The sequence below is a fragment of the Antechinus flavipes genome, chromosome 3 (assembly GCF_016432865.1).
Source record: "Antechinus flavipes isolate AdamAnt ecotype Samford, QLD, Australia chromosome 3, AdamAnt_v2, whole genome shotgun sequence".
Taxonomy (NCBI): domain Eukaryota; kingdom Metazoa; phylum Chordata; class Mammalia; order Dasyuromorphia; family Dasyuridae; genus Antechinus; species Antechinus flavipes.
The window spans coordinates 10087099-10115095 of record NC_067400.1 but is presented as its reverse complement, the minus strand read 5'-3'; the positions used below and the strand labels follow the sequence as shown (position 1 = coordinate 10115095).

The window sequence follows — 27997 nt, the reverse complement described above, 5'->3', positions numbered from 1 at the left end:
TATGTTACCATAAGTGCAAGTTAGAATGTGTTACTGTAACAGTAATGTATATAGTATATGTTATTATAACTGTTAGTATGTTACTATAACTGCTAGTTAATATTACGGTAACTGTTAGTAACATATATAGTATATGTTACTATAAGTGCTAGTTAGTATATGTTACTATAACTGTTTAGTAATATATTATTAGATGTTACTATAACTGTTAGCTAATACGTTGGTAGAACTGTTGGTATATGTTACTATAATTGTTAGCTATAGTAAAAACATAGGAGAATGTAGGAAACCAGGAATTACTTGTAGCATGGGATTCATGGGAAAGGATTCAGTAGAGGATGGGAGCATTTCTCTACATAGCAAAAGGCAAAACTCAAAAAAGGCAAAGAAACCCCGACACGGGCTCCATCCGCAGATCCCATCCACTGGCACTTATTTATTTTAGATCAATCGTGTCACATTTCATTGCAAAGAGAATTTCAGTCCGTGCCCACATACCCATTGTCAAGGGTGGGTATTCTTGTGCGGGCGGGGTTATCGACCCCAAATCTCGGTGAGGATAAATAAAAGCAGCAAATCTGAACCCTAACCCTAGGGACCAAAGACTATACTTTAGTGTAATAGAATATGGTTATGACAGCACCGTGCTGGCGGACTTTTGTCACAATGGAAAATCCCAATATTCAGATACTCATCCACCAATGTCTGTTCTCCAGACAGAGCCCATCACCTCTTGCATTCTGAGAGAACAAGCTGAAGGCCAAGATCTCCCAGAAAACTGATGCTTTCCCCTCCCATCTTGTCCCATGGTGCTCTGAGGCATTGTCCGAGGGCAAGGAAAAGGAAAGGGGAGTGCCCAGAGGACGGAGGTCCCCATGAGGGCCCAGTGACCTCGTGAGACGATTCCCCAAAAGGCTATTGTCTCTCGGGGATAAAAACCAGCGCAGCTCAGCTTGAAGAATTCTCCAACTTCTTGGTCTTCAAGAAGATATTTTGCATCGCCGAAATCCGATCTTTATCTTGAATGTTGTAGACCTGGAACTAGAGAGGACAGGAGGGTGAGAAATGAGAAGCGTGTGTGTGTGTGTGTGTGTGTGTGTGCATGTGTGTGCATGTGTGTGCGTGTGTGCGTGTGTGTGTGTGTGTGTGTGTGTGTGTGTGTGTGTGTGTACACGCATTTGCACTCAGGGTGTGTGATATTTCTCATCCCAGCAAGAGAAATGCCACTGTAGGACTCCAGCTTCTGTTAGTGTGGGCCCTGGTCACACTTCACTAAGCCGCAGGAGTGGAAGAATTAGCCCTAAGTCCCCAGGCTCATCCCTGATTCCTAGTATGACCAGGTTATACCATGGTGCCAGCCCCCAGGACCTGAAGGTTGTCTAATTTTGTCGGGGGGGGGGGGAATCCCACCAGGAAGGCAGACCATAAGACTTCTCTGTTTCAAGAATTGCTGGATTCAACATTTTTATTGCCCCCAAACGAGATGATGAAGCCCACTAAAAACACATCCTGAATCTGCAAATGGAGAATCTCCCCCAGCTCAGTTAGACCTGCCAGAACTTCCGCTCCATTGGTGCAGCCCGCAGCAGCCCAAGGTCGATCTGAACACAATGAGACACCTGAGGAGGATTTCCTTCTATTCAATTTCGCATGTGTTTATTGGGTGTCTGTTATGTGCCAGGCACTGTGCTGGGGGGAGGGGGGGAAGGTAATGAGGCAAAAGCCAAACAAACAACAAAAATGAAACAAAAATCCCCATTCTGCTTGAGAGGGCTAGGGAGGGACACAGAGGGCTGGGCCTGGGGAATTTTTTGGCAGTGGCAAAGAGTTGGCAACGAAAGGATTGCCCTTCAGTTGGGAAACGGCTGAACAAATTATGGGAAGAGGAGTAAGTATGTAGCTCCTATCATGTGCCAGGCACATTTTATAAATATTAACTCACTTGGTCCTCATAACAACCCTGGGAGATATATATATATATATACTATTATTATTATATTATATTATATTATATTATATTATGTTATGTTATATTATATATTCTTATACAATTGAGTAAATTGAAGGGGGAAAAGAAAAAAGACTTGGTTGGGATAATACAGCTAATAAGTATCTGAGATCGGATTTGAACTTGTTTTACTAACTCTAAGCTCAGCTCTTTCGAGTACCATGGCACCCCCTAGCTGTCTCTGTCATGGGATGGGGATTTCATGGAATATCACTGTGCCATAATGACCAAAAGAAAGAAAGAAAGAAGGACAATTTCAGAGAATTTTAGGAAGAATTATATGAACTGATGCAGCATGAATTGAGAAGAACCAAGAGGATCATTTAAACAATAACAATGATAGGATAAAGAAAAGCAACTTTGAAAGCCCAAAGACTCTGGTCAGGCAGGACCCCTCACAATTATAGAGGACCCATTCCTGGGTGCCAAGTGATGGATTCGAAGTGCAAGAGGACACATTTTTAGAATTAGATTTGTTTTGCTTGACTAAACTGATTTATTAAAGACAATTAGACAATATTAACTCAGGAAGGCCTTAATGTGCTACATACATATGAGGTTACCTAAAATCATTCTTACTTATTTCAACAATTGTTTTTAAGTAGGGGGATGGGTTTAGGGAGAGGAACTACCAATAAGAAAGGCAAAAAGGAAGGAAACTATGAAGGTCACTGAAACTTGTTTTCGGTGCACAGAGGAGAACAGAAGTTCAGAAGAGACAGACAATCAGGGTTGCTTTAAAAATTGTGTGTTGAATTGGTAAAAGAGCAGTCCAACTGGAATAAAGATTCAATGATTCGTGACAAGCCACTTTTCAGTGGATTTTTATGTTCTACTTTGGATATTAAAATGTGATTTTTTTAATGTTCATTAAGTTCCAAATTTGTTTGCTTTTTAAATTAAGGTGGCAGTGAAAATATTTGGGGGAATGAGGATTTCAGAGAATTTTCAATTATCCCACACTAGTGTTATAGGGCTTTATAAAAAGAGACCTTCTATGTCTCTCATTCAAACAAATACATTTATTCAGGGCTTTTAGATGCCAGGGCATATATATAATGAGAGAGAGAGAGAGAGAGAGAGAGAGAGAGAGAGAGAGAGAGAGAGAGAGAGAGAGAAAGAGAGAGAGATGGATAGATGGATAGATGGATGGATGGATAGATGGATAGAGATGGATAGATAAGAGATAGATAGATAGATAGATAAATAGATAGATAGATGGATGGATGGATGGATAGATGGATAGAGATGGATAGATAAGAGATAGATAGATAGATGGATGGATAGATGGATAGAGATGGACAGATAAGAGATAGATAGTAGATAGATAGATAGATAGATAGATAGATAGATAGATAGATGGATAGATGGATGGATGGATAGATGGATAGAGATGGACAGATAAGAGATAGATAATAGATAGATAGATAGATAGATAGATAGATAGATAGATAGATGGATAGAGATAGAGATATATAACTGGGAATATAAAGAAAGCTCAGGTCAGTCTTCCTACTCTCCGTGCTGGCGGGCATGATGGCAGGTTCCTACCTTATCCAGGAGGACATCAAAATAGGCAGTGTCCCAGTAGCTTTGGTTGTTGGCAGGGAGCTGCAGGAATGCCTTGATGCCATTGTCTATCCTCGGGGAGCTGGAGAACAGATGGGTCACGTGGATCTTCAGGAACTGCTCCGGCTGCCCAGCAAACTTTTCAACTTGTTGGTACAAAGAGTTCAGGTCAAGACCTTGACCTTGGAAGAGATTGTGTTGGGGGAAGAGGAAGTGAGGAAGTTTTTTGGTGGCCAGGCAGCAGAGCAAGATCACCAGCAACCGGTACACAGAACTTTCCAGGTCACTCCAGTCTTCTGGGGATGGGAAGAGTTCGGTGGCCCACAGAAGCACCATCTGTAGGAAACAGAGCATCCATTCAGGGCTCAAAGGCAAGGGCAGGAGGTGAGTAGGGAAAGATGCTGTAAATCTCTCAGAAACACACTGGAATCCAAGACCCCCAGAACTGTCTCATGGCATGGATTTACTTCTCAGCTTAACTAAGGGAGAGAGAGAGGGACTCTGGGAACTAGATCACCACTGTGCAATGATTAATATCGTGATGCTCCTCATTCCGCCTCTATAACATCTCTTGCAGTCATGGCCTTCTCTCCATGTCTAGCCACCTCATTCCAGCTATCATCCTCTCTCATCTGGGTTCCTGTAATAGCCTTCTCGATCATTCCCCTCCTCACTCCAAAGCTTCCTCTCCAGAGCTGCCCAAGGGATATTTCCTAAAGCTTAGGCCTAGTCATGTCATTTTCTTACTCAATAAACTCCAGTGCTTCTTATTGGAAGAAAAAGAATAATTCACATTGGAATAATAGTAATTCCAAGAAATTCTTCTTGCCTATATAAATTCTTCCCTTGTGGCTTTGAAAGACCTTCGTAACTGGTCCTCCCCTGTCTTTCCAGGTTCATATTTTGCTTCCCTCCATATCTGCTATAATCCAATTTTCTTATTAACTCTCTCAAATGTGGTGTTGTCCATCCCCATGATGGCCCCCATGACTGAAATCTCCCCCCTCACTTCTATTTCTGGGTGTCCGTGGATTCCGGACTCAGCTCCACTCCCACTTTCTGCCAAAGACCTTTCCAAAGTCCTAAGTGGCTTTAAAGCCTTTTATAACTTTGCCCTCTAGGAATCTTTAAAGCCTTATCATTTATTATTCTCACTCAGAACCAGTAAACCGGCTGCACCTTCACACCCATCACTCCATCTCCCATCTCAATCTTTGCCCTAGTTTTTGCTCGTGCGTGGGCTGGACGCATCCCATGAGTCAACAAGCACCTATTAAGCACTTACTATGTAGGGCAATCAAAGAAAGGCAAAATTCATCCCTTCCCTTAAGGATCTTCCAATGTAATGGAGAGACAACATGTCGACATTTAGGTTTATAAAGACCTATTTGGTGAATGGGATAATCTCAAAGGAAAGGCCCTGGGGCAGGTAGATGGAGAGACATCTCCTGTAGATGTGGTTCTGGAGCTGTCTTGAAGAAAGCCAGGAAAAGCCCTCATGAAACCGTTTCTTGCTTCAATCCCATCCTTCCTCAGAATCTTGTGTTTATTTTGCATTTGTTCTCTCTAAGCTATATTGACTCGCATATTATCTCCCCTAGAGAATAGAAGCTCTTTAACAACATGGCCCGTCATACTTCTGTCTTTGTCTTCTAGTATCAGGTACATAATGTGCATTTGATAAATGATTATTCATTGATTATTGGTCAATTGGTCTTCCTGCCATTGAAATGAATCAGAGTTATTTTTACAAAGCTAGCCTTGGATCTGTACTCTAGCCCAGAGTCATATTGTTCATCAGTTTAGAGTTAAAGGGGGCTTCAGAGGAAGTGAACAGGGAATCCAGACACAGAGTCCATGCTTCAAAAGCACACGATGACCCCAACCACTGACCTTCAGGTGGTCAAATGTGAGGCCGGCCTTCTTGCCTCCCTCACGCCAGCCCTCATTGTTGACCCTATCCAAGATGGAGAGGCTGTCGAGACGGTAGCCTTTGAGGGAACCCACAATGCTGAGGAGTTTGGTAATGAGGTTGTCAGTGGAGATCCTAAAGACAAAGCAACATGAAAATAAACAAACAAGCAAAATCCAAAGTGTTCCAGTAGCTGCGAATCTTGGGAAACATCCAAGTAAAGATCCTTAAAATTCTGGGTTTTTCCATCAGTATTATAAATCACCTGGATTTGTACATGAGGGCTCAGAGAAATCAGACAGAAGAGCATGACTGATTAGGCTATGGATTCAGAAGTTTCCAAATCAACTTGATGTGATTTTAGAGAAAGAAAAAACCCTAAATTTTTTAAAAGATGGGTACAGACAAGATGCTTAGAAGAAGCTTTCATGGGAAATATTTCTGAAATCTGGGAAAGAAAGGATGGATGCTTTTTGATAACTTTTCTCAAGAAAGGCATTAAGAGAACCAGATTCACAAACCCAGCAAGATTTGACTTCAAGCACTGCCTCTTGGAGCAGCTAGGTGGCACTGCAGTGGATAGAGCACCAACTCTGGAAGGCCTGAGTTCAAATCCAACCTCAGACAATTGACACCAGCTTTATGACCTGGACAAATCTCTTAACCCTGATTGCCTCGTAACAATAACAACAAATATCCAGCAACAGCAACAACAAAATACCCAAATCCAATAACAACAACAAAAAAGAATTGCCCCGATACTTATTAACTGCCTATCTCTGGACAAGTCACTTGATGTCTTAGTGCCCTCCCTGAGACTATAAGCTACAAGAAAGTTGAAGACTTGCATCAAAGAGAGAACACAGTGGTGGAGAAAAAGTCATAATGATTGGTAGATGACGCCCCAAATGCATTCTGGTTCATTACAATATTCAAGTTTTTGCCCAGTGCTCTCTTGACAAATCACAAGGTACTGAGTAATGTACAGAGGATAAAGCTAACAGACCCATAAATCCAGTCCTAATATAGCTCAGCATTCCCAACTCCATCTCTGATATTGAAGCCGAGGTCTCAGAGACATCTTTTTGTTGACTGCTTTTCTGAAACTAAATATGTCCTAAACAGATCTTTCCCCTAAACTTCCCTATTCCTATGGAAGGCACCAGCACCCTCCAGCCTTCCAGACTTACACATGGGTATGTTTCTCTACTCGTTACAGGCTCTCAGCTCACATATCCGGCCAGTCACCAAGGCTTAGCATTATCTCCATTTGAAATGTCACCACACTAGCTCAAGCCTCCAGCCCCTCTCCCCAGGCTATTACAAGTCAACTTAATGGTCTGGCAGCCTCACATCTCTCCTTACTCATTCATCCTCCATGCAGTTGCCAAATCCCAGATCTGTCCATGTCAACCCCTCTCTCTACAGGGTGAACTCCAAAGGTTCCCTCTTCCTTCTAGGATTGAATATTTATTCCTTTCTTTGGCCTATACAACTCTGGGTTTTTTTTCTTTTTATGCTACATATTTAGCATAGTCCATTCAACATACATGTGTATTGATTGATTAACTATAAAGTCCTTTAATGACCAGCAGAATGAATACAGAGAGGACTGGAGAGACTTACATGAACTGATGCTAAGTGAAACGAGCAGAACCAGGAGATCATTATATACCTCAACAACGATACTGTTTGAGGATGTATTCTGATGGAAGTGGAGCTCTTCGATAAAGAGAGCTAATTCAGTTTCAATTGATCAAAGATGGGCAGAAGCAGCTACACCCAAAGAAAGAACACTGGGAGATGAATATAAACTGCTTGCATTTTTGTTTTTCTTCCCGGATTATTTCTACCTTCTGAATTCAATTCTCCCTGTGCAACAAGAGAACTGTTTGGTTCTGCACACGTATATTGTATCCAGGATATACTGTAACCTATTCAACATGTAAAGGATTGCTTGTAAAGGATAAAGTCCTTTGTTCTGCTTTGAAAGCCTCTTATAACCTGTCCCAACCCAGCAAACTTAAGTCATTCTACATCCCTCTCTTTCCTGTACTTTGAGATCTACTCATTTGGACCCACTCTCTTTTCCTCACACCTGATACTCTATCTCAGGCCTCCACACCTTTGCCCAGCCTATCCCCTATGTCTTTTATGCCCTCCTCACTTCTGCCCCAGGAAGCCATCTTCTTCTTGAAGATGCAGATCAGTTCCCACCTTCTAAGTGTCACTTTTCTTGATCGATCCCCAATCCTGAAGTTCTCTTTCTCAAACTTGTTCAGTCATTTTAGTCATGACCTCATTTGGGATTTTCTTGACAAAGATACTGGAGTGTTTTCATTTCCTTTTCCAACTCATTTTACAGATGAGGAAACTGAGGCAAACGGGGGTGAATGCCCTGCCCAAGATCACCCAGCTGTTAAGTGTCTGAGGCCATATTTGAACTCATGAAGAGGAGTCTTCCTGAATCCAAGCCCAATGATCTATGTGCACTGTGCCCATTTAGCTGCCCACCTCACAAACTACCTTGTTTTTAATTATTTTGTGTATATCATATTTATCATTTGATTTGCCCAAGGTCACACAGCTGATAGCAAAGCAAGACTTTGAACTCAGGTTCTATGATATTAAACTCATCCCTCTTTCTAGCGCACACTGATTATTTCCAGTCCCTTTAATGGGTCCTTGGATGATGTGATTTATATAATCTTCCAAGTCACTATTATTAAATCACTGTCATTAACAAGAGCCACTCTGCTTAACCACTGTCATTTTAGAAATGGAAGTCATCTATCTCTCAGATCTCATGGGCCGTGGGTTGGAAATGACCATTGACGTAATCTAATCCCCCATCCTCCTCACATTTCTCCCTTTTGGTCTCAGGACAGTAGATCTGCTCAATCTCTCCCTTCAGTCACTGCCTGCAGTTTCCTACCTCTCCTTAACCATCCAGAAGTGTTACTCATCGATGACCATAAATCCTGTCCCTTGGAAGAACACCCACTGGGGATCAGCTAAGGGAGAAAATTCTTGGCCACAGCGTCCCTTGGTGCAGCTAAGAGCTCGGAGCATACGGGGATGGGCAGCCCTAAAAAGGCCCCAGAGTGAGAAAGGAGAAGGCAGAGCAGGTATCTCTGACTTCTGGGGTGGGGGAGGCGGCAGGAATTAGGAGTTGAAGCCTCCTTAAAGGAAACCCATTTCTGGCAGGCCCCTCCCTCTCTCAAGACAGCTCATCCCATTTGGGAACCTCGAAAGCTGGGAAGCTTTTTTCCTGACATCTGACCATGCAGAACCATCCAGCCTCTGCCAAGCAGAAAAGGTCTATGTGTTCTTTCCTATAGCAGTCCTTCTAATACTCTAAGATCCGCTCCCCCACCTTTCCACCTCTTCCACTTGAGTCTTCATGCTAAAGGAATCCTGTCTCCCCAGGTCCCTTCGCAGCAGATCATTCACGTTTTGTCCACCTTTCTCTTGGTCATTTCCATCTTATCAATGCCCTCCCTAAACTCAGACAGTCCCTCGATGGATCAGCAGACATTGAGGAAGCACCGACTATGTACTGAGCAAGTGCTGTGCCCAGAACTGAACAGAATCGTTCAGATGGACTCTGACAAGGGCAACAGAGGATCATGGGGCTGTCACTTCTCAATCCTGGAAGCTACATTTCCTCAAGCAGATTTTGAAATCCTGAAATCTGCCTCTGGTTACTTTGTGACCTTGGACAAGATAGATAACACTCCCTTATCTGGGTTCCCTCATCTGGCAAGAAGAATAATGGGGATCTGGCTCTCAGGGGTGTGGCCAGTATAATGAATATTTTTGAAGTACTCTGAGAACCTCAGATGAAAGGGTTCACAGGAATGCAAATGATAGTTATGTTAATATCCTGGAATGGGATCTAATCATCACCATCCCTTTGGAAGCCCAGCCCCAAGAAGCCCTCGATGTCCCCAGGGGAGCACAGATGGATCTTCTGTTGGTTAACATGGTCTCTGAGGGTCTTAGTCCACCCCCCAGCAACTTTGTGAAGAGCCGGCACTAGGGGCCGCTACACCCGCTGACCACAGTGCTGAGTTTGATCTTCAATCTTTTGGTCAAGCAGCCCCAGATTGGACAGAGCCCAACTGATGATTAGCACCCATGATAAGTTAGCTGCTTCTATCAGGGAAAATAAAGGTAGATAACATTTCTATAGAGATTTAAAGTTGCAAAGTACTTTATTGTCTCATGTGATTTTCACAACAACACCGGGAGATAGGTGCTATTATTATAGATGAGGAAACTGAGGCAGATACAAGTTAAGTGATTTGTCAGTTTTACACAATTAATAACTGTCTGAGGCCACATTTGAACTTAAGTCTTTTGGCTCTCAAGACCAGCGCTCTCTCCACTGCATCACCTGACTATTTTAAGATAGAGGCTGGTAAGATGTGGGGCTCCCCTGCTGCCTCCTTCTAGGATGTGTCTGTGCCCTGGGAGATAGGGGAAGGAAGGGACAGCAAGCTAGTAAAATTGTATTTACCGCCAATGATGGGAACTTGAAGGTATAAGATCAGCTCCTTGGCGCTGAATTTTCTCCAAGCTGTCATCTGGAAATCCTCCGGCCAGCTGCTTCCTTTGAAGGTGAAGGATCTTGTGGTTCTTCTTTAGCACAGGGATGATATTAAACCGGATCATTCTCCAACCACTGGACACCAGCAAGGACATGTGGAGATCTTCTTCCTTTAAATTCGCTGCATTCAAGGAACCTGAAACAAGGGCCAGAAATAAACAATAGCAGGTATCCCTAAATGTAAATCGTTCTTTTATATATATTATATGTATATATACATATATACATATACATATGCACACACACACACAAATGTGCACCCATTTTATTGATGCCTTGTATATATCATTGTCATTTCTACATATACTTTTTCATCTCTCAAACTTAACTTCCCTAAAACAAAGAATAAAGCCATCTTTCTACAATTCCTCTGACAATACTATTTCCATCTTTTCTCATCTTTGCCAATATACTGAACATAAGGTGAAATCTTAGCATTATTCCGATTTGTGTTCTTTTCTTATTAGTGACTTGGCGCATCCTTTCAGATGACCGCCAATAGTTTGCAATTCTTTTGAAAACTGGTGGTTCATCTCCTTTGACCATTTATCTCTTAGGAGGTTAGTGAATCTTTTCTTAATAAAGCTAGCTCCGACCTTATGACAACCAGTCTTGATCTCTAACATCCTCCATTCAGAGTGTCAACATCATGGTAAACAGCCTTGGGAATTATACATCAGGCCAAAGGGATGAGTTGAACCAGAACCGTCATAGTGTTCTCTTGAGCTCACTGGAGGCAAGATGTTATTAGTAGGATTAGTAGTAAGAAGTTGTATGATTCTTGTGGCTGTTACTCATAAAGCACTACCGTGATCTCAGAAGAATCAGCAAGGAAGGTCACCCGAAGGGCAACAGATAGGTCCACAATGGCCATAAGTTGGCTATGGAATATTACCGACAATGAAAGAGAAAATCAATAAGGGAATAAATAAAATAAAAAATGAACAAATGAAAAAGTATTTGGTAAGTGCTTATTGTCAGTTGTGACACTTTGTGATGGAGATAAAGATATTTATCAAAAATCGACATTCTATGCTCTCATGAACTACATTGAAATAGGGGAAGATAGGGAGGACAGTGGTAAACAGGGAGAGAGATTTTGTTCTGACGTGGATACAATAAATCAATGAGAATTCATTGATTATTCACTTACTGACTCGGTGCCAGGCACTGTGCCAGGTGCTACGGATATAAAAATAAAAACAAAACAGTTCTTGCCCTTAAGGGCAAGGTTAAGGCGCCTCAATGCTATGTGAGAGATAACATCTAGGATATATCTGTGGCATAAAGTAATGGACAAAAAGGTGGATCAGTCATGGAAGAAGCATGAAGGACAACAGATTAACAGGCTGAAGCCTCATGGGTACCCACAGATTATTGAAAGAACTTGAAGCAGGTTCCCAAATCATTGAGCAGATTTTTAATGGAGGAGTCCTAGAAGACAATAGACAATAAACAGGAAGGAAGAAAAGGCATAGATAGGACAAGATCTGTACCAATGGAAGGAAAATCCAAATGGTTGAGATTTCATTCAATTACAACAAATGTTTATTAAGCCCCTACTATGTTCCAGGACCTATGCTGAGTTCTGGGAATCGTGAAACCGTGATGTATAAAAGTATGTTTTGGACGGTAATTATTAACAGCCTTGATGATGAAGATGAGTGTCAGTTTCTCCTTGGCCCTAAACCAAAGCCAACTTGCCCAGTATCCTTGCACAGCCTTTTTAGCCTTGTTTTTCTCTGGGCTTGAAACTTCCCAGAGTTCCTTTTTTAGGTGTTGTTTTTTCTGAACTCATTAGTTTACCTTTCTTGTCCTGTTAGTCACGGAATGTTCCCAGTGGAGCCTGGGTATCCTTCCTCCCAATTAATTAATGGATTTGTCTTCTGGTGGTGACTAAATGAAAACATTCTTCCTCTGTGTGTTGGCCACAATCCCACCCACACCCTTTTGGAGAGAGCCTAGCACATAGTAGGCACTTAATAAAGATTTGTTCAGTTGAACTGGAGGTGTTCCAAAGAAACAGGGTAGATGGTTAGGATTTGGCACATGAAGAACAGAATCGCAGTCCATTATTGGATTGAGAGTGGGGAGTTTTCTCAGGGAAGGGGCTGATTTTGTTCTATGTATCCCCAGTGCCCAGCACAGAGTGCCTGATACATAAGGTGTTTATTAATTTCTGTTGATTGACTGATGGATCTTTCCTCGATGAACCACTAGAAGGCACGAGTAGAGCTGCCCTTTCACATTTGAATCCCTGCCTCAGATACTTTACTAGCTTTTGGCTGACTTTGGCTCTCTGTGCCTCAGTTTTCTCATTTATGAAATAGAAATAATCCCACCTGTTCCTCTCACCTCACAAAGTTGCTGTGACAATCAAATGAGACAATCGATGCAAAGGATGATACCCATGTATGGTTGCTATTGTTCTTGTCATTCATTTAGAACCATTTGAATCTATAGTTGCTCTTTCTTTATCCTTCCCTCACTTGCCCCAAATTATCTTGAATGTGTGTGTGTGTGTGTGTGTGTGTGTGTGTGTGTGTGTGTGTGTGTGTAACTCGACTCCCAAAGCCCGTTGGGATGGGACTTTCTATCCTTTAGTAGAGATCAATACCTTAAACCTGGGTGAGGAAAGAAGACAGAAAGCATTTATGAAGCACCTACTGAGCCAGGCACGAGATACACTTAGACAATTCTCTTATTTGTTCCTCACAACAAACCTGTGTGGCAGGTGGTGTTTCACTGATGAGAAAAATGAGGAAGCCAAGATTCAGTGACTTGCCCAGGATCACACAGCCAGTACATGCCACAGACAGCACGTCCTGGCTTCAGAGCCAGTTTCCTAACCACCGGTCTACCACGCTGACTCTCTGATTGATGCCCGGATAAACAGAAAATTAATAGGCTATTGTTCGATGGAGCGAATCTTGGCTGAGGATGTAAGATGCGTCATCTGCCAGCCACTGGGGGAAATGCTCAACAACATTCCCAGAGATGGGGCTCCCAAATAATGCCTGTTTTGGTTTTATTCCAGCAATCAAACCTGAACATTTACAGAGCAAATGCTCAAGCTTCTATAGCTCTTCAAGGCTTACACAGGTTTTTGTTCACTTCCCAGCAGTAGTATGAGGTCTATGCTGTGTCCTTGTTGCCGTTTGACAAATGGGGAAACTGAGTCTCAAAGGGGTGACATGCAGGATCACACAGCTAATAAGTATGAGAGGTGGAAGCCAAAGCCAGGTTTCCCTATGTCCCTACCATGTGCCCCACCGTGCCGGTGCCTGATGCGAGCAGCAAGCTCTCCCCAATCTGCTGCCGCTCTTTCTTTGAAGTCTTGCTTTGCACCCCTCCCTTCTACGTACTGGATGCTCCAGCCAAAGTAAACTATGTTCTCTCTTCTCTCCATGTCCCTACTCTTTCCAGCCTCCGTTCGTGACTTACCTTTTCCATACCCTGAAATGATGCTCTCCTCCCAATTCCACCTGTTGGATACCAATCTCTTCTTCAAATTCTCCTGTCAAGTATTCCGTGATTCCCCACCAGGGAATCCCCTTATTAGACACTAAACCCTCCCCTAAAATTGTTACTAAGTCAAAGTAACCGAGGCTATGTCTCAGGGACCCAAAATTTAAGGGGCACAGAGGTCATTCCGGGGCACCCTTTCTCTCCACCAGTGGCCAAATCTTTCTCCCTGCCTCTGGTCTGTCCTTAGCAATGACCCATTGAACAGCAGCAAGGAAAACTCCAAAGGTCTTGGAGAATGATCCTCCAGTAGCCATGGCTACTCGGTACCTCCACCTTTTCCTACCTTCTTCCCTCTTTGCCTCAGAAAGGTAAATATTCATAGTTATACCTCCAGTCTTTCACCCAATGATGCATATAGAGTGATGGATACAACAGGTGCTTAATACTAGATTGTACTGGATGGCTTCTGTGTCCAACATAAAATTGAGCTGAATACATTGGGTATTTTAATCCACTCGCTCTCCTGGGTTTTACAGATATTGATGTTTTCCACTATTCTCGTCAACAGTTTTGTTGAGTGTCTTGGTGCGCCATATTGGCCTGCTGATCACTGAGTCCCTCGGATAGATAGATAGATAGATAATTTCTTTGCATTTCCCTGGAGAGTTTTAAATAGTTGTCAACATTCTCTAGCAGGATAACAGGTCAATTGGAGCATGAAGAAGTGGAAGGGAGTGCCCAGGCTGCTGCCCACAGGAGATGCCCTCCTCTTGGGTTCTCTAGCAGCACGCTTGAAGGAGGGCACCGATTCTCCCGGGACTCCCCGTTGGGTATTTGCGGGCACCATCTCATGGGAGGGGATCTGGTAGATCCAGTCTCTACTTGAAGGGCAGTGGCCACGCTCTCAGTGCATGATTTTCCTGATCTAGGTGCCAAATCAGATGTCGGGGCTCACGCGGAGCCTGAGGGTTCAGGTAAACAATTCCTTTCATAAAAATATACACGTTCAGCCCCAGGTAAAAGCAATCCACAAGGCATTAAAAGCAAACAAAAGCTCCCGGAAAGGAGACAAGAGCAAGAAAGCTCTCTGGAATCTCAAGAACTCCCTCCACAGTCAAAAAACCAACTGGACAAAAATCCCAAGAGCCTTTGTGTCCAAAGGGTTCCTGGGTGGGGCCCAAATGGGTCCCACTGTTCTGGGTCTGCTGCACAGTCTTGGCTTATAGCAGCCTCGGTTTGTGCTGTGGGAGTGGGGGGCTTGGCGAGAGGCTCCTCGGTTCCCGTCACATCGCCCTGTTCCCTCACGGTGGTGAAGGGGGTCCTGTGTTCGGAGCTCCTCGTGCCAGGCCAGGTCTGTCCGGGGTCCTCATGCATCATGTACCTGCGCTAGGAAGATGTCCGGTAAGGAAAGCTATAGCCATGAGGGATGGTAGGTTGAAGGTGTGGGTTGTTTTATAAAGCCCCAGAGGTTCTCCTAATGTCAGCTATAATTACTGAGCCCAGGGACCCCCTTTACCTAGCTGAGATCCCCCTTCCTTTTTACCCTTAGAGACTCTGGTCAGGGGCGAGCTCTGGGCCATTTGCACCGGGGATTAATAGAAGCTCACATTGTTTAGGGCTGTATATGAGACCCCTGCATCCACCCCAGGCCCTGCTGTCAGGGTCCAGGCTCAGCGGGAACACCTCCTGCCCCGGACTGCTCCAGCCCCTCCCATCCTTGCTTTCCATTCCACTGCTCCCCAGAATCCTGAGGCTGGCTCCTGGCTCCCGACCTGGGCCGTGGGAGGGGACGCCGGCTTTCTGGAGCAGTGCACTGTCAGCAAGCCTTCCCAAACCCAGCCTGACACCTTTGCTGCCGATCACACACCTTGGTTATTGGGAAACCGATAGTAGGCAGTGCCCGGGATGGGTAGAGAAAGGACTCCAGCTAGGGCTAGAGATTACAAGAAGCAGAGTGCGGAAAAGATCTGGCTGCCCACGTATGACCCACCATATTCTGGTTTCTAGGCCTGTGTCGGGCACTAAGCCAGCAAGTGCTACACACGTATGGTAAGGACTCCTGCACTGGGGCTGGAGGAAGAGACATGGGATATTGCCTGAACCTGAGAGTTCAGAGGCTTGGGCTAGAATCCCATATTCACATCTCACTCACTGTGTGAATGCAAATGAATCACTTCCCTTTCCTTCCCTGACCCCCGGTACCCTCATGTCCTAGAGTGGCTTAATGAGTGCAAATCCCAAACCTGAAATCACGTTTCCCCTTCCCTTCCATCTGGCCGTCCAGCTGCCACCCAATCCATCCAGCGTCCGCCCGCCCCTTCGACCTGCCACCGCATGCATATCTCCAACCCCCCACACATGCTGCCCCCTCTTTGTCTAAGCTCAGTAATCAATCAATGGTATCATTCTTATAGAAAGGGCATGTCAGATAGATAGATAGATAGATAGATAGATGATGGAGGGAGGGAGATGGATGGATGGATGGAAGATAGATAGACAGATAGACTGATAAAATAGGTAGATAGATGATGGAGGGAGATAGATGGATGGATAGATGATAGATAGATAGGTAGGTAGATAGATGATGGATGGAGGGAGATAGATAGATGAATGGATAGATAGAAAAATAGAGATATATATCAATATCATTCCCCTGTCTCATTAGACCCAAACTCCCTTCTCTGACCTCTGATACCTTGGATGTGTCATGTTTCCTAATGCACTGGGAAGAAAACTCTTTTAGGGCAGGAACTGTCTCTCTTGATTATATATATACATATATACATATATATATATATATATATATATATATCCTCAGCACTTAGCACAGTACCTTATTCATAGTAAACACTTAGTAAATGCTTTTTCTTTCATTCAATGAGCTAAGAGCAGCAAGAGGGACTAATGGTAAAAAGGAGATGCAGATGATTTTAAAAACCATATTTCAGAAAAGAGGAGGACCAAAAATGGGACGGGATCTGAGCTTGAAAACTGCTGTTCCGGTATCATGCTTCCATTTTCAGTGCCAAGAATGACTTTTTACCCTGAAAACAATCAAACTGAAATGGGTGGCAGAGGATTGATACCAAAGATAAGAGGCACTTGGAGGCCTTTGATGAACTCAGGTCGATCAGTCCAGATGAATGAGTCCTTATTGGCTAAAAGAAATGGTCATCGTCAACTCTGGGCCATGGCTTGTGACATTTGAAAGATCGTAGTAAACAGAAGGGCTGCAGGAGGAGTGATAGCAAATGTTATTGAGATTTCCTCAAAAGGAAAGGGATGGAGACGTGAGCTAGTATGTTCGACTTCTGAGAATACTCTAGAACCAATCACTCAAGAGATGGTCTGTGAGCATCTCGAAAAGCAACAATTACAAAGAAGCACTGGGCTCCCCCAAGAGCAGGTCCCTAATTGATCTCTATTATGTCTAGGAACAGACTCAAGGCCCTAGTCCTGTGTTTGACATTGAAAGTCTTTCATAGCCTGGCTCTAGCTTCCCTGAAGGCCCATTACATAAGACTGTCCTTCACTCCCTCAACGTTCCGGCTAAATGGATCTGCCCATTCCTCAGAGGCTACATTCCAACCCCTCCTAATTGCAGAGGCTTCCCGCATGCCTGGAATGTGCCCGCTCCTCATTGCTTCTCCCTAGATCGCCCAGCTTCCTTCCGAGACCAGTGAGAGTCTTCCATGGGAGACCTTCCCTGACCTCCCAGCTTGCTCAACTCCCAGCAGCACCAGCACCACCTCAGAAAAAAGGCCCGACATGTAACTACCTGGTATTTACTTATGTTATTTCCTCTGATCGAATGTCAACACCTTAAGGGTAATCGGTTTCTTTCTTGTCTTTGTATCTCCAAACAACTAATCAGAATAGGCATTTATTCCTTTGTACAGGTGAATTAAGTCGAACTTTTAAAAAACAATTAGTACTTAGATTAAAGAAAGAAAGAAAAAGAAAGGAAAGAAGGAAGGAAGGAAGGAAGGAAGGAAGGAAGGAAGGAAGGAAGGAAGGAAGGAAGGAAGGGAGGGAGGGAGAGAGGAAGGAAGAAAAGAAGAGAGGGAGGGAAGGAGGGAGGAAGGAAGGAAGGAAGGAAGGAAGGAAGGAAGGAAGGAAGGAAGGAAGGAAGGAAGGAAGGAAGGGAGGAAGAAAAGAAGAGAGGGAGGGAGGGAGGGAGGAAGGAAGGGAGGGAGAGAGGGAGGAAGGAAGGGAGGGAGAGAGGGAGGAAGGAATGAATGAAGGAAGGAAGGAAGGAGGGGAAGGAAGGGAAGGAGGGGAAGAAAAGAAATCATGTAATTAAATAAACACAGTCTTGATACCCAAGCCAAGGAAGTATAAAGCAAAAAAAGGAGTACTACAGACTAAATCATTAATGAACATTGTTTCTAAACTTTTATATAAAATTTGGACAACAAGATTGCAACAATATATCCAAAATAGTGATCCACTAGGATCAATTATGTTTTGCTTAGTATCCATTATACACCAGGCATTGTGCTGATTGCTAAGGATACAAAGTGAAATACTCCTTATCCTCCAGGAGCTTCCATTCGATTGAAAGAGGAGGAAGAGGGAAAACATCATCTTGTTGGGAACTAGCACAGTCTATGGCATAAAGTAAGCTATTGTTTGGTGCATTCTTCCTTCCCCAAATAATGGCTTCCTATTCACTACAGTTCACCAAGCAGAGGATGGACGGTCATTTGTTGAGTGTGCATTGGAGGGATTTGTTTTTATTCAAGTCAAGTCATTTTTGTTCGAATCAAGTTATTAAGCTCCTACAATGTACCAAGCAATTGAGATTTCCCAGTCTAAGATTTTAGGAGTCAACAATATGACTTGTTTTCCCTAAAAAGTTTTCTTGAATAGGATGAGCAGAATCCTAGTGTCCACAGTAAGGAAGATAGCATTCTACTATGGTCTCATCTGGCCAGCGCACACTTAGAGAACTCTATCCTATTCTGGACACTACATTTTAAGAAATTCTAACTCCAGAAAATGAGGATCAAGACGGCAAGGAGAGCTGAGGGAGAACCTCAAAGCTGTTATGTAACTATGTGGAAGGTCCTAGAAAAAAAAGAAGTCTTGGGAGAGGCACCTTAGCCCTACTTTCAAATGTCTAAAGGTTTTCTTGTTGAAGAGTGTAGAGAGCTTCACTTTAGAAAGTCAGAACTTGAGTGGATGAGTGGAAGTTTCATGGATGTGAATTTAAGCTCAATACCAGGAAAACCTCTTTACCAATTAGAATTCTAATGGACCGTTTGTGAGAAGGTGAGCTCCCCATGACTGAAAATAGTCCCAAAGTCAAAGTAAACACAGGCTAAGCTAGAAGACTGCTAAGGTTCCCTCTGAGGAGAAGATTCCGTGAAGTTCCAGGGAGGCAGAAAGGGCAAAATGAAATTCTCTGGCTCCTTTAATTCCTGCACTCCAGCCTCCAGAACACACCCCCGTCCTCAGGCGGATCCATCCGCCCAGTGCCTCCAAGCACCTCGGGTATTTCATGTCCGCGTCTGACATGGAAAAAGCTGGAGATGTTTCTGATAGAGACACTGAAGGCAGTGGGCGTGTCCTGGATAGCAAAAAGCCAATGGAGAAGTCGTGCTCACTCCTAAGGGAAAGCCAGGAGGGGCTTTGTTGGGCACGACATGTGTTTTGCCTTTGCCTGGGATGCTCTCCCTTCTTCCCTTGTGCCTCTTAGAATCCCCATCGTCCTCCGGGTGCCCCCTCCTCCAGGAAGCTTCTCCTGATGACATTGATTGTTAGCGTTCTCTCTTTCCATTCAAGTTCTCCTATATGGGCTTGCCTGGACAAGTAGAATGTCTTGTACCTCATCTGCACTTAAGGGTGGTTGAATGAATGAACTGGCAGGTTTATTGTATCCCATCAGGGGAACCACTGAGGGGAAAGAGCCAATTTTCTCTTTGCGTCTCCAGCCAGTATTTATCCCATAGCAGTTGCTTGATAAATGCTTATTGCTTTGGATGGTAAGCTCCAAACAAAGGGAAATGCAGGAAGAGAGCCATTTTGACCATTTTGAAATCCATTTCCTTCCTGTCAGAGAAAGGAGTGGAGACAAGAAGAGGGCTGGAAGTTGATTTTATTGGTGATTTTTTTGTTTGGGGAAGGGCCTGAACCCGTGGTGTCACCTGTGTAGGGGACTTCAGCCATGAAACTCCCTTCCCTGGAGATTGCAGCCTGGGAAGACACACAAGACCAGCCATCCGCAAGCCCTTCTCTTTGTACTTCTCCCCAACGTGGGGCTCCCCATACCCTATGGAGTAGCCGAGCAGTCGGTGGCGTTCCCTTCATTTGATCCCTGAGTAGCCCAAATATCATGGGACGACTGGGTGGAAGGATCCCATCAGGATCCTATTTCCTCTGTCTCTTCCCGTCCCCCATCCAAAGGGCAATGTAGAAAGAAGCAACAAGCTTGGATGACTTGAAGAAATCAAGTCCCGTCCTTTGGCTGAAATGCAGGACCTCGGGGACTTGCCATCCGCCCTGTTGATTCACCGCCTGAAATTTGAGACCCTTTCCCACTCCCACCTTTTTTTGACTTACGGCCCTTCCTGCCGCTCTCCACTCAAAGTCTTAGCTGAGCTACTCTTTCCTCCTCCCCCCACCCCAGCCCTTTGCACTATGAGTTCCTTAGCATCAGACACCACCTTACGCTTTCTCCTTGGATCCCCAGCAAATATAGCATAGTAGCTGACAACTACTAAGTGTCTAATAAATGCTCTTTCATTTATTAATTGGCCATTCTTCTGTAACTTAGCATCTCAGAGAGATGCCTGAGGTTTTGGGAGGTTAAGTGACTTGTTCAGGACCCAACCAGGATGTCTTAGAAACAGCACTTAAGCCAGGTTTTCCCGACTCCAAGGCCAGCCCTTTGCCCACAGAACAATATGAACAACAAATTACATTTCTATGGCTCTTTAAGAACTAGAGAGGGCTGTTGATTATGGAATAGTACATGTAGCATGTACCCATTTTGTAGATAAAGAAACTGAGTCTCCTTGTGCTTATGGTCTCACAGCCAAAAAGCATTGAAACCGGGATCCAAATCCAAATTCCCTGACTTCAAGTTCTGGTTCTGTTCCAAAGAGACCTCTCTTTTGCTTGTTCAGTCTCAACCCAAATCCCTTCCATGTTGGGACTTTGCATCTCCATACATAAACCTCTGAATGGCCTAGACATGAAATATAGTCTCACAATGAGAAAAAAGGCAGAATCAGGAAGAAAGGGGGGAAATGTGCTTACTTTCTCTTTCCAAGTTTTAGATGGTACAAGGGAAAGTTCCCAATGCTCCCAAGATCCCAAGCTCCAGAAAACCAACACTTAGAGATACTTAAATTATGTATTGTTTTCTTCTTAGCAAAACACAACCTGGTTCCAAGGACACACAAGTATCAGAGCTTGGCGCTGAGAGGAGCTTCGTTAGCCTCTTCCCTTTTTCATTCACTCATCAGACGCCATAAACTCCTCAGGTGGGAAACAAGGAGACCCAGTTCCCGAGCTGGCCCCAGGTTACATCTACAGCAAACATCCCGGGGATCATTCAAACCTCTCACCCCCACTTTCCAGAAGGCAACAAAGAGCCTGGACTTCTTCCTTCCCACCAGGCTAACGCCCCTGGTCTCATCAGGAAACACAGGTTCACCTCCTCTGCTTCTATAGCAGAAATATTACTGAGAAGAGCTTTGGAAGCCTTAGATCTAACTTCCCCCGGTGGGTTTGAAGCTGTATGGCTTTGGTCGGGTATACAAGCTAACGCTTAGATCCCATTTTAAGGTTTGCAAAGCATTTGACATAGATTGCCTCATTTGGCCTTTACCTGTGGAGTCGATACGATCATTATCCCCATTTTACATATAAGGAAACTGAGGCTGAGGGAAGTTAAGTATCTTGCTCTGTGTGACCCAGCTAGCAAATATCGGAGATGGTATTGGAACTTAGATCTCCCTGATTCTGGGTCCAATGCACCACTCACTGGGCCCCCGAGATTAGCTGGATTTATTTCATTTCCTCAACTTGTGTTATCTCTCTATATTTCAATGAAGAAAGTTTTCTTGAATGAAAGAAGGAGTTTTCTTCATTCCTTGTGAGTTCATTCATTCATTCCTCTTCATAACCCGTGCTCTTGAGTGGAGATAGATAGAAACACCAGGGAGAACGTCCCAGCAGTGTGGATGATGGGAAATTCAGATCCTTCTTACTTAGAGGGAAGAATAGCCGGTACCTCTCGATCATCTGGGGGAGGGGTTGGAAAGTCCACATCCCAGGGAGTTCAAGAACAGAGCAAAAAGGACCCGAGATCCAGCAGGGTCAGCCCAGCACTAGGAGCACAGGGGCATATGCATCATACGAAGCTCTGGCTGCTACACTGATACTGATGGAGACGCCGGGATGAGTAGAAGGGACAGAGATGTCCCATCCTGTCCACTCAGGCTCCGGATCTTCCTGTTCATTTCTTTTACCTTCACCCTTCCCGGGAGCACAGTTCTCCTCCCTGAATGGGCATCGAGCCGCCATTTTCTACATTCAGCGGAGAGTTTAATTTTCCCGAAGCACAGGCCTGGCTGGGCCCTCCCCTTGTTTAAGAATCTTCAGACTGATGCTGACCGAAGTGAGCAGAACCAGACCGTTGTCCACGGTAACAGCAAGAGCGTGTGATGCTCCACTGTGATGGACTTGGCTCTCTCCGCTCGTGCCGATCCAAGCCAATTCCAATAGCCCTGGGATGGAAAGCGCCGTCTGCACCGGAGAGAGACTGAATGTGGATCGGAGCAGAGTGTTTTCACTTTTTTATTCCTTGCTTTGCTTTTTCTTTCTCATGGTTTTTCCCTTTTGTTCTGATTTTTCTTTCACAACGTAAAAATATGAAAATATCTTTAAAATGATTGTACATGTATAGCCTGTCTTGGGGGGCCGGGGGGAGGGAGGAAAAGAAGGATGGAGAAAAAATTGAAACTCAAAATCTTACACAAATGAATGTGGAAAACGTGTAATTGGAAAAAATAAAACACTATTGTGAAAACAAACAAAAATCTTCAAGGCTCTTTATCGGCCGACAAACTCAACCCAATTCAGCAAATATGTGTTAAAAGCGCATGGTTTTCTAAGAGGCAACAATGGAGAGAGTGTCAGGAAGCCTCAGACACTTCTTAACTGTGTGATCCTGGACTAGTCACTTTGCCCTATTTGCCTCAGTTTCCTTATCTGCAAAATCAGCTGGAGAAGAAAAGCACCCCAGTGTCTCTGCCAAGAAGACCCCAAATGGGGTCACAAAGGATTGTTCATGGTAGAAAGGATGAGTCCCAACCACAATGGTGTTCTAGGCTCTGTGCCAGGTCCGGTAGCTGGCATTTGCAATCCTTCTGGAATATTTACAAAGCACTTCCTAGACCTCATCTCATACAAGCACCATGAGAATCCTATGAAGAAAGTGCCATTTCTAATATCCCCATTTTACAGATGAAAAAGAGTTAAATGACCTTCCCTTGGTCACCCAGCCAGTCAATGGCAGAGCCAGAATTTACCCCTAGGTTGTTCTCACTCCACGCTCAACCCCAAGCCCTTCACCTCAATATTCAGAAAAACAAAATGGCCCCTGCCCTAGAGGGGCTGGTGGTCTGGAGAGTGGATCTCATCCAACCAAGTCCAGACTTCTCTGTGAGTCGGCCACTTCTGCCACTCATCCATTACACTTACCCAGGAAAATCGGGTCGCTCTCTTCTCTGAATTTGTCTGACACGTTCTATCCTCTTCCCTCTTCAGAGCCCAAGGCTGGAAGCCCCGAGTCCATTTTATGGGCAGATATCATTATCTTATCAAGGCACCATAGCTTCATGGACTTCGCTGGACTCGGAGCCAAGAAGCCTTGAGTTCAAATCTTGCTGAAATTAGATGCAAGACCTTGGTCATGTCACTTAACCTGTTTGCTTCAATTTCCTCTAAAAGGGAGCCAAGTACTTGCCTTACAAGGTAGTTTCAAGAATCAATGAGATAACATCTGCAAAGTGTTTTGTAACCTTCTATCAAGATGAGCTATCATCTTATCAGGAGCAGGATCGTGGATGGCTTCAGCACTGATTGGTGGCTGTGTGACATTAATCATGTCAGTCAGACGGTTGGCAAGGATTTAAAGAACCACAATAACAAAGACAACAACAGCAGCAGAAATTAGCATGTGTTTAGTACTTTAAAGTTTGCAAAGAGCTTTCCAAATAGTCTCTTCTTTGGTCCTTGCAATGGCCCTGGGAAGTATTAGCTACAGTTCTCCTCGTTTTTACAGTTAAGGAAACTGAGGCTGAGAGTTTAGGTGTCCTGCCCAAGATCTCACAGTTATTGTCACAGAATTTGGACCGAGTTCTCCCTACCTCCCCCTCTGTTGTTCCATCCATTGGCCTGCTAGCTGCTAAGGACACACACAGACTGAGCTCTCCCTGTCTCGCGGTCTACTTGGGCCCCGGTGCCCATCTCCCTGCCCGGCAGCTTTGGTCCAGAGAGGCAGGAAAAGGCCAGGGCTGGCCGGGCGCCAGGGTTTCTCCCAGCTACCACCCGAGTCTCTCACAAGCCCTGCTGGAGGAGAGACGTCAGACTGGTTGTTCCGGTCCCCGCGGAGGTAAGCAGGGGGCTGGACCGGAGCCCGAGCGGTAAGCCACCTTGCCTTTTAAGGAAGGCTTCGGAAAAATATGCTCGGAATCTCACCCTCGTGCTTCCTGTGGTCCTTCTGCTCACGCCCGGGACAGGTGCGCTTGAACCCGGTCTCCCTCCGCCTCTTTGGAGCCATTGCCCTTTTTGTTTGATGGGTCAAGGGTGGGAGGTCTGACATAAAGGTGGGCTTCCCTACCAGAGGAGGAGGCCGGAGACCTTTGGACATTGGGCTTGGAGTGAGGAGAGACACAAGTATGACTCCCACCCCATTCAGAGGCCAAGGACCGAGTTCAAACGTCAACCAGGCTGTTACCTGCTACCTGGGCGCCAGAGCCAGTCCCCTCTGCACAGCTCAATTAGCTCTTGAGTAAAACAGGAATAAAGTCCAGGACAGCTTCCGCACAACAGCTGCCCCACGGTAAACAGAGCCTGAGAGACGATCGCTGACTGACCCCCCGGGGTTGTTGTGAGGCAACAGGGAGATAGCGTCTCTGAACCTGCCCTTAGAGGGCAATATCAATATTAGCTCTTGTTATTCCTCCAGGATCAGCAGCCCATAAAGCTAAGCCAGGCAGAAAATGAAGTCCTCCCTCACCCCCTCACCCCGAGAAATCCATCCCTCTCCCTGGCAGCACCCGCAGCCCAAGTACCCCTAAGTGGGAGAGGGGGTTCTAATCAAGTCAACGGCATGAGCCGGCCCTCAAGGGAGGGAACTCGGGACTTTGATGATTCATAAAAATCGTGGGATTTGTACGGTAGCTTTGGAGGACAAATGGCGAAGGGTCATCGGGGCCGTTTTTCCTGACTGTGCGCAGGTTTGTGGTGCATCTGCTTATAGAAGAACAAGGAGAAAAGGAGGAAGTTGTGGCCCTGGATGTGGCCGAGAACTCATCACCAAACCCGAGAGCCCGCTGGGACCGCTGGTGATCCGAAGGTTGGTTTTCCATCGTTCCCAATGGACTGAAGGTCAAAGGGAAATCCACTCCCTCTTTCAAACCGTGAACTTCCCCCTACACTCCCCTCCTTTTTAATCCCACCTGCAGGACAGTTTTCCCAGAGTGCATTCCTCTAACTGAAAGTTCTCACCCGATTATTGCTTTGTTTGGTGTTTCAACGATGGAACCCTTCTCACCATCATGCCTTTCCATGCACAAAACAAATGGGATTGAAAAGAATTCAATTCTAATGAAAGAAAGTCATCAAAAGTAGCTACCCAAGCTCATGGAGGGAAAGCCAAGGGAATAAGCCTTTCCAAAGCACCTACTGTGTGCCAGATACTGTGTTAAACTCTTTACAAATGTTATCTCATTTGCTCATCGTGACAACCCTCAGGGGTAGGTGCTATTATTATACCCATTTTACAGATAGGGAAACTGAGGCAAACAGGTGAGTGAACACCCCTAAGATTGCAGAGCTAGTTTGAGGCCAGATTTCAATTTAAGTCTTCCTGATTCCACTCCCCCAGATTATTATCTCCATATCTTTTGAAAATAAAAAGCTATTAAAAAAAAAAAAAAGATAAAGGGAACTTGAAAGAACAAAAATCGGTTTCTTGAGGACTCGAATCCCTTTCATGACCTCGATTCGCCCTTCAGTTAAGATCCTACACAAATCCCCAGTTGCCTCTTTTGTCATATCATCGTTCTCCCTGACACTTCTTTCCTCAGCTCAAAACAACGACGCTGAAGCGCAGCTAGACTGCTTTGACCCTTGGGAAGCCCTGGGACTTTGTCTCCCTGGGACTCCCTCTAACGACAGATCAAAATCCCCGGCGCCCTTCTCGTCAAGAGAGAAACTGGCCCTCAGACCTGGCGAGCCCTTCCTAAAGCGTCTATCCCAGAGACTAGAGGCAAATGAGATCATGGCTATAAAGGGCTTTATAAAGTTCACAATAATATTATTGGGAATCTTTGTCATGATTATTTTCACTGCGATCATTTCTCCTCGTGCCCCCAGGGCACACTTGGCCTTCAGTAAGACATAGAAATTAATGCCTTTTAGTCATCGTGATTAAGATGGCTAGCCCCAAGCCCATGGGGTGAAGAAGCCAAATCCCAGAATCCTGCAGGCGAGAGGAACCCCAGCCTGTGACACTCATGGAGACTGCTCTCTCCCCCGCTGGCCAGAGGGCCTTTTAGTGCTTCCCCGAAGCCCACCCCGTTCTAGCTTTCCCCACACCATCTGCCTCTCTTCCAGCATCGGGGGCTCCCAGACCACCACGGCCCAGAGCAAAAGGAGAGGAAGATCTGAATGGACTAAGTCTCTGGGGCTCGTGGGAGGAGTCACTGGGATGGCCAGTGGCTGTCCCCCAAAGCCCACCCCAGGAGCAGCGTCCCTCCCGGGGCTAGCTCCCTGCTATAACGCCCGTCCGTCACCCAGGCTCCCGGCTGCGCTGCCCGGGCTGAGCACTCCTAGTTTGAGAAGGTCACATTCTAGGAACACTCGGGGAGTGAGCGATGGTGGAAAGCGACCTAAAGGGAGAGCCCGGAGGGGCCGGGGCGCAGCGTGGCTCTGACACCCGCCCGGCGCCTGAACCTCCCCGGGACCTTCAGTTCCCAGCTGGAATTAGAGAGAGGGAAGGGACCGGCTCTCCTCGAAGGCGCTGCCGGCTCGGTGAGGAAATGTGCCAAAACTCATCCCCGACACACACACACACAGACACACACACGTGCATCCTTCCCACTACCTGGCATGATGAGGCAGTGGTGTTTGCAGTGGACGATGGCGGCCACAAGAAGGTCCTTCAGCCGCCTGAGGACTTTGCTGGGCAGGATGTAGCCTTGGCATTCGGGGCTCTCGGATGGGCTGAAGACGTCCTCGGTCATCCATCTCTCCAGGCCGGCCACATCCCGGGGGACGCCCAGGCTGTAGGAAGCTGGGCTGGGCAGGTTCTCCCGGAGCCCCCTTTCCTCCAGCCCACCGTCCGTGGCCTCCTGGACCAAAAGGGCGTCAGAAGCCACCCAGAGGGGCACTTCCATGGTCAGGTCATCCTCGGAGGTGCGCAGGGCAAAGTGGAAGGCCTCCAGATCCCTGGAGTAATCCACCTGGAAGCGGGAGTCCAGCTCCTGGACCCTCTCGAGCACGGTCAGCAGCACGTTCTCGGCTCTCTGGTAGTCCTGGATCTTGGGGGTCTCGCGGGACTGGATGGCGTGCAGGTAGTGATGCCACAGGGAGATCTTCACCTCCATGGCCTCAGAGAGCCAGCCAGCGCAGCTCTGGTCCGGGACGGCTCGGGGGCCCAGAGGAGCTGCGCGCTCTCCGGGAGCCGGGGCTGAATGCGCTGGGGAGGGAGAGTTCCAGAGAACCAGGGAGCAGGTACAACGGGGCGGAGCCGCGGGAACACCAGGGAGACAGGCAGCCCCGCCGTTTCCCTATTAAATACTTGAACTGGAGCCAAGGTAGCACCTCTGAGAGGAACTGTTGTGTCAGGCAACTCACGATTATAGATACGGCGGCAGGAGGGCCGGGCCAAGAGAGGGGCCGGCCCGCCTTATCTCGGGCTGTGCGCCTCAGACGTCCCACTCCCCTCGCCATCCCCTCTCCTATCGCTGGCTGTCTACGGTGAAAACACACCCCCTCCCAGCAATACCTGGGGCACAGCAGCCTAGCCACGCCCAAGAAGCCCAAGGAGGGGGTCCGCACCCCCGGCTATCCCAGGGAAGCCCCCCTTCCGGAGCAGAGCCGGCAGTGGGCCGGGCCAGCAAGCCAAGTCCAGGAGAATTTGTTAAGGGTCTGCTAAGTCCCTGGGCTGAGATGGGGGCATAGGGAG

The 27997-nt window shown here is 45.9% G+C and overlaps 1 protein-coding gene across 1 annotated transcript; it reads right to left on the bottom strand.

Moving 5' to 3' along the window:
• Positions 1-410: 410 nt before the first annotated feature.
• On the bottom strand, positions 411-27704 carry MAB21L4 (mab-21 like 4). Its single transcript, XM_051991714.1, has 5 exons — positions 26915-27704; positions 10012-10237; positions 5471-5624; positions 3560-3913; positions 411-1041 (listed from the first exon to the last, which is right to left on the bottom strand). The coding sequence occupies exons 1-5, from the start codon at positions 27414-27416 to the stop codon at positions 949-951; spliced, it is 1329 nt and encodes a 442-aa protein (XP_051847674.1). The 5' UTR covers positions 27417-27704; the 3' UTR covers positions 411-948.
• Between the last annotated feature and the right edge of the window lie 293 nt (positions 27705-27997).

Coding starts and splice junctions, on each gene's coding strand:
- MAB21L4 (XM_051991714.1), bottom strand. CDS start 27,416: ATGGAGGTGAAGATCTCCCTGTGGCATCACTACCTGCACGCCATCCAG. Junction 3,914..5,470: donor TCACATTTGACCACCTGAAG/GTCAGTGGTTGG, acceptor TGTTTCCTACAG/ATGGTGCTTCTGTGGGCCAC. Junction 1,042..3,559: donor TTGATGTCCTCCTGGATAAG/GTAGGAACCTGC, acceptor TGTCCTCTCTAG/TTCCAGGTCTACAACATTCA.